This window comes from Branchiostoma belcheri, unplaced genomic scaffold (assembly GCF_001625305.1).
Source record: "Branchiostoma belcheri isolate BF01 breed outbred unplaced genomic scaffold, Haploidv18h27 scaffold31, whole genome shotgun sequence".
In the NCBI taxonomy this organism is placed as follows: Eukaryota; Metazoa; Chordata; class Leptocardii; order Amphioxiformes; family Branchiostomatidae; genus Branchiostoma; species Branchiostoma belcheri.
In genome coordinates this window covers 190,167-197,052 of record NW_017803921.1, presented here as the reverse complement: position 1 = coordinate 197,052, position 6,886 = coordinate 190,167, and the positions used below count along the sequence as shown (strand labels likewise).

Here is a 6,886-nt window from a genome sequence, read left to right as displayed (position 1 = left end):
ATGTAGCTACGGACATGAGAATGAATAGAAAGGTAGTCGTGCCAGCTGACTGTACCCGAACTTCAGCCGACTTCAGTTGGCGTTCTTGGTAAGGTCGAGAGAAGGTTATGTATGTGCACGTGTGGAGGGGCTTTAGGGACGCCCGTACTATATCAATGTGAAAGGCCGGAGCTGTCACAAGCACAGCCCCGCAGAGTAAAACGAGTGCCGGAATGGGAAATTGTGCCTTTGTAGATGGTATGGTGGATACGACATCTATAAGGGTATAATATAATACGTTTCCGCTAGTATTAGTGTATTTCCATGTACTTCAGCCATCTCATTTTTCCTTGAACAGCTGCCATCTAGGTACCTAAAGCCCCCGTCATACATTCACAACCTTCTCGAAGGGACTATTTACACTCAGAGGGTGAAGGTTGGCGGTAGATTGGGGGCAGTATGGCAAGATTTGGGCCACACTTATTTTTCGATGGGAATCGAATCAGATTTTAGTCAGCTTACTGCATACCTACTCCCGAACACAGCAACCAGCCATGTTGAATCACAGCATTAAAGCCCCTGTCACACAGCACCAAATATGGTCTCTAGAACATGCATTGCCGAACTCCCCCCAACCATGTTTTTTTTTTTTATTCATCAAAACATACAGACATAACAAGGACAGTGTGACGCTGCACTCAAGTTAACAACTTATATTAACAGCGCCACACACAAAAAAGGTACAATTAACATTTAAATATACAAAGTTGACATGTGCGCCGTAGTCCCACCACCCCAAGACATTAAAATATTAAATTAAATGCTAACAGAGCTATTTGAAAGATAAGATGGTTAGGTGTAAGTTGGGAGCAAGTTTGGCTGACGTTCTGCAAGGTCTGGTACTGTTCGGGGTGTCCAGGGAGGTTCGGCAATGGTTTTTTAATGGATGGCTGGTGTTTGGGAGTAGGTCAGCAGTGTTTGGTGGTCAAATCGTACTCAAATTTGACTCAAATTAATTCGGGTTGATTTGTATTGAAAGGTCAGAATGGTCTACATCTGGTCCGAATGCTCCTGAACTTCAGCCAATCTTGTATAGTTGTTGGTCGGGGAAAGGTTCTGAATGTGTGACAGGGGCTTTACACTTACTTTCCATTAGAGGCGCCCAACGTTGGGCTACCACAAACTGACAAATCCCTCAAGGAATTTCATATCTTTCTACTATAATTTTGCGTGTTTTTTGTCCTTTAAACCACACTTAAACACCATCTTTCATTTATGAAAAACAAGGGTTACACAAAATCAATTTGGTATACTGGAACCTGTGAACTCATCCCTGAGGCGTGTTCATCACTTTGTTATTGAAATAACTACGCGTTGCCGGGACGACGGCAGCATGTACGTATTTCCGTCATGTGATCACTTAGCATAAAAACCGTGCGCGCGGGTTATCTGTAGTCTTGTGGGCTTAGTTACCTACAGCCTGGCGGCATTAGGTGTAAGTACGGCTTTTACCCTATCATTATCAGCGTGTAGCTGGAGTGCTGTAAACACCGTTTAGCTAAACGCAGTCTTTATCAAAGCCATTCGTTTGTCAAAAACGAAGCGTTTTGTCGACCACAATGTGGCAAAACGAGTCGTTGGGTTTCGACGGGAATGTCACCGCAGCTTTCACGGCGGCAGTCAGTCCCACGGAGCCGGCGACGCCGGAGCTCGGCGCCAGGGAGATCGTCGTGCCGGTGGTGTACTCGGTGATCTGCCTGGTGGGCATCATCGGGAACGGCCTGGTCATCTACCTGGTCTGGCGCCACAAGGAGATGCGGACGGTCACCAACTTCTACATCGTGAACCTCGCCGTGGCGGACCTGGCTTTTCTCATCTGCTGTGTCCCGTTCTCCGCCGCCAAGATCGTCACCCACTCCTGGGAGTTTGGAGAGTTCCTCTGCAAGTTCGTCTTCTACTTCATGCAGGTAGGAGTCTACTCATGTAGTAAATACTGTCTTGATACAGCGTCTATATGTACGCATTCATGCAGGCATCTAGTAAATGTTATAAGTACGGAAAGTGATGTCCCTGGTTTACCTAACTCCAAACATAGTTTAAAGAGTGAATGTTCAAGCTAATAATTGACTATATAATTTTGATTTTTATGTAAATTGTATTGAGCTAATCTTTGTAGATACCAACAAAATGCAGACTGATATGTCTAGTTGTTCTATAATAAAGATCCAAAGTCCTTGTAGCTATTTCTACACTGATTTATCCCTTATCGTTTAAGTTATCATGAATGGTAATGTTATACCGAACTCGGCATTCAGCACCAAGGACAGGGAAAGCACAGGGCAGTGAAAATACGTCAACAGAGGCTCAAATGTAGATACCAACAAAACCTTTGTAGATACCAACAAAATTCAGACTGATATGTCTAGTGGTTGTATAATAAAGATCCAAAGTCCTTGTAGCTGGTTTAACCCTTATCGTTTAAGTTACCATGAATGGTAATGTTATACCGAACTCGGCATTCTGCACCAAGGACAGGGAAAGCACAGGGCGGAAAAAAAACCTTCAGCAGAGGCTCAAATGTAGCTTTTTACTCAACAGGCTTTTAAGATATGTTAGCATATGCAACTATTTTGATCAACACCATCCATGCATGATTCTCTTAGAAGACGATTTCAGCACCAAGGACAGGGAAAGCACAGGGTAGCGAAGACAAGTCAGCAGGGGTTACAATCAACCCTGGTGCCTGGCACCAAACCTACAAGCTGCCGAAAAATATTTTCGGGCGTTATCATGTTGACTATGGCTGACTTTTAGTAGAAATTTGTCCAGCATAATATTTCGCATGGGTTTCAGTCGCCCAGCGTTCGCTCAACAGCCGGCACATTGCATTGACCCTTTATGCGTAGGTGTCCACCTTGCCGAAGGTAACAAGGCACACACAGCTGTGCCTTATCTCCACGATAGAGGGTGTTGATTTCATGCATCTTTACCGTCTACCGTTAGCGAGTGGCATGAGAGAAATTCTGGTGTGAACATTTAGGCGGGAAACTGAAGTTGGCGGCAACCACCTTGTAGTGTGGCAAACTGTTGATGTTAAGAAAAACAGATGTTTCAACCATTCATACGAATCCTTTCTTTTATTTTTTTTATTTATATGCGGTTCATGGGCTAAAAGAGGGATATCCAGGTTCTCTACTAAATAGGTCACGGGAAAGAGACTCAATAACTTTCACCAGAAAACATTGATTTCTAGAATACGAGACAGCACAAATGAACTCACGTTTTCGTGATGAATGTGCAATTTCTTAGCGACCTGGCAGTGATCGGCACTTGTGATATGTCTTGTACGATTTAAACGGTAGGAAATAATCTTATTTCACAGAGGTCCGGACAAAGCGTCTTCAATCAAATCTAGAGCCCTAATAGCCGTGATGAGAGGTAGAGGTAGTTTCATTCTTGAAAATGCATTCTAATCGATTGATGTCGTTTATGCCCAACGACTTCAATCAAAATTGGACTCCTAGTAGCCCTGATAACAGATGGTCTCCTACACAGACTTCTAGTGGGGTAGCGTTTGTCTCTACAAGCGGCTAGAGAGGACGGTTTTCTTTCGGAGAGGGGTCCTTGTTTTGGGCGGCGAGCTGTACCCGTGAGAGCTGTTCGCGGCATAGCCCCCTCTGCATGCCGCATCATTAAACCCTAAAAACCCCACACCAACGCTTCCTTCTGACATTAAACGCCGCTGCCCCAAACAAGGCTGCGAAGGAACTTCTACTTCTACACGATACAGAACAATGTGCCTCACGGCACAGCGCATCCTGGGAGGAAGTTAGATAAGACAGACGTAATCAAGTAATTTGGCTTTAAAAGAGATTTAGGAGCAGCGTGGCTGAAAATGCGTCTTCAATCAAAGATCCTGGGAGAAGAAAATCTAGTTGACCTCTTCATCAGAATTGCTCTATGTAGTTTTTGATTCTGTTAGCTACACGCCCGCCCACGGCTAGGGTGAGATGGTTTGGATCTACTGGATGGAAACGGTCAGATTACTATCAAGCGTCAATCCCTCGACAGTTATCGATGTTAGGATTTCTTGACTTTAAAGATAGGAGAAGAAATTAGCCTGGTAAACAGACCGCCGTCGCTCTTTATCTGCATTTTTGAACGAACCAATCCAGTTACTGAAAGATCAAGGAAGATAACCCATTGGAAGAATTTAATGGACCTGTTGGACAGTAATGACTCCGGAGAGACCAAGCTTTTAGATAAATGACGCACAGAGACGAAGAATATCGTTGAAGAGATTCATTTGTCACGTATAGATACAGTTCCTAGTGAATTCTTTCATCAGTGACAACTTTGGAAGGATAAGGATACTAACCTCCAAATTTTCGATGGCTATCAGTCCATCTTGTTCACGGAGTGGCCTAATCCCCCGACAGACCGATGCAAGTCTCGGGCCTAGTCTCGCACTCTCGCGAGATTAGGCCACTCCGTGAACAAGATGGACTGATAGCCATCGAAAATTTGGAGGTTAGTATCCTTATCCTTCCAAAGTTGTCACTGATGAAAGAATTCACTAGGAACAGAGACGAAGAAAATTTGAAGCAAATGTCAATCGATCGTTGACATTTTAATTTCGAAGCTATTGTATTCGGGTTGTTGACTAATACCAGCCCAGAAGAGAACAAGAAATAGCCATGCATTCAAATACCAGAGTTATCAACCAAGGATTGAGGTGTTCAAGAATTCATTCTTTCCTAGAACTATCGCAGAGTGGAACTCACTGTCACCAAGTACAGTAGGGGCATTGTCAATAGATAGCTTTAAACAATGTCTAGAGCTAGATGTTCAAGGGTTAGGTGTAACAGGTCGATCGGTGTAATATAGCCAGCTGCCGCTGCGCCGCGTGCCTGCGAAGCTGGTGTGTTACGCCGAAAGGCGGTTATACGGGCTATACAGATACAGATACAGATACAGATAATAATCCGAAGGTTCCGGGTTCGAATCCTGATCAGTTCCCATCGTTGTAGACGGTCTGTGTTATTTATATTGTTGGATATCATTGATACTAACTGAAGACAGATATATACTCCTACAGAACAACGCCCACTATAGCGGCTATACGCATAGAAAGCGGAAAGGCATTCTTACTGGTTCCAAATTCTTTCGGTGTGTTTTGTTTGAGCGCTTTGCTTGCGATCTTTGTTTAAAGAATTCCTGGAAAAGGTTCCTGTGCGCACGATTATGCAATGATATCCAAGCAATCCTCCCAATAGTTTCTCAATCCCAAATCCCTTTAACATTTGCGTACTCTTTCTGTGACCTACTGTCCCCCCAGTTCATAGACTAGCTCCTAGCTCTGGTCGCGTACTACTGAAGATTCAGATCATTAGATTTAGAGCAGCGTACCTGAGATAAAAGAGGATAAATTCCAGCCAGGCTTGTCTGACTGACTTTTATTCTAAAAATGTCTGGCATTCAAATCAGACCGCGCTTCGCCGTAGCTCTCAGTTGTAAAAATACTGGTATGACTAAGTAGTTTGGCCTTTGTACAGCGTACGTAGAGGGAAAAGGTTCAAATAATTCTTGGAATGAAACGTCTTGAAAGCAGTTGAAAATACATTTCAGATTTTCTTTTACTTCCTATGCATTCGGGTCTAACTAGGTCGGACATACGCAGGACCTGATATATTTGATATGCATTAAGTACATTGGGTATTGTGCCATGTTCCATCAACTAAATGGGCATTATGGATTCCGCAAAGGAAAATAACAGGTTGTCGTTTTCCGCTTTGATTGCCTCGTTGTTAGATGTACTTAAATCAGTCTCCATAACTGTAGATGTCACTGGAAATAGACAGGAACATAAAGTAACGGAATACGTTATCATTACCATCAGCCATAGAGAATTGGAGACCAGGAGAACCTATGATAAATAAATTCTTATATAAAGTTTGAACCCGAATACACCTCGTCATATCCATAGAAGCTACCGGGTTCTTTGTCTGGAAGGCAGCCAAAGTGATTTCGGGACAGTAAACTCGATTTTCAAGGTCAATTTTCTGGTCACGTCAGGTAAGTGAACCCAAACACGGAGCATACTGATATCTGTGAGGCAGGCAGACACACAGATACACACACAAATAACAGCGCATGTGAGCTAAAATGTGCCTGGGGATGTCAGCAACACAACCATTCGGTTATCACAATATCCTACCCATATAGATGAAACTGCGACAAAATGTATTTGTAGTTTTCTTGCCCAAATCCTACATGTAGTCTCGCTCCAGGTGACGGCGCAGGCCACGTGTATGACTCTGGCGGTGCTGAGTCTGGACCGGTTCTGGGCTATCGTCAAACCCTTTCAGACCCCCTGGTTCCGGACACCCGTGGGCGTGGCCATCACAACTGCCATCATCTGGGCAGGTGAGGACACTAGCGCAACCTATCTATCAACTTTCCTCCTTAATTATGCAAATTACCCTTTCATTTGCGTAATTTCCATCCATGTTATTATGTCAATCATCTTTTAAATCTTTCATACCAGCAAATCCGGGTCCTTAAAAATCCTTCAAAACCTACTTGAGTTCTAGTTCTACTTGAATCCTAGGCCTTCCTAAGTCTAAAAAAATGGATTCTTGCCGTTCCAAAGAAAGCTACTAGGGGGCATACCAACCTGTATCACTTCTTCACAAACCAAAAGCTAAATCAGATTCTCCTCTCCCCAAATCCGAACCCTAGCATGTTCTGCCGCAGTACTGCATGATTCACATGGTCCATAAAGGAATAAACAAGATCTGTCTAACTGTTACCCTGGATGCCAAACTAGTATCGGGCCGTTAGCCGTTTCCTTCGGCAGCCAAGAGCCCTTCGCCCGCCTAAATTACCGCTACGGGGGAGTTGAGCC

General features: G+C 43.9%; 1 protein-coding gene across 1 annotated transcript in view; it reads left to right on the top strand.

Annotated features, from left to right (window-relative positions):
• Positions 1 to 1,598: 1,598 nt before the first annotated feature.
• The window catches only part of LOC109474414 (G-protein coupled receptor 54-like), a 6,683-nt gene continuing 1,395 nt past the window's right edge, over positions 1,599 to 6,886 (top strand). Inside the window, exons 1-2 of the mRNA XM_019774709.1 lie at positions 1,599 to 1,946; positions 6,270 to 6,405. Of these exons, the coding sequence (XP_019630268.1) occupies positions 1,599 to 1,946; positions 6,270 to 6,405 (484 nt within the window). The remainder of the gene's footprint in view (positions 1,947 to 6,269; positions 6,406 to 6,886) is intronic.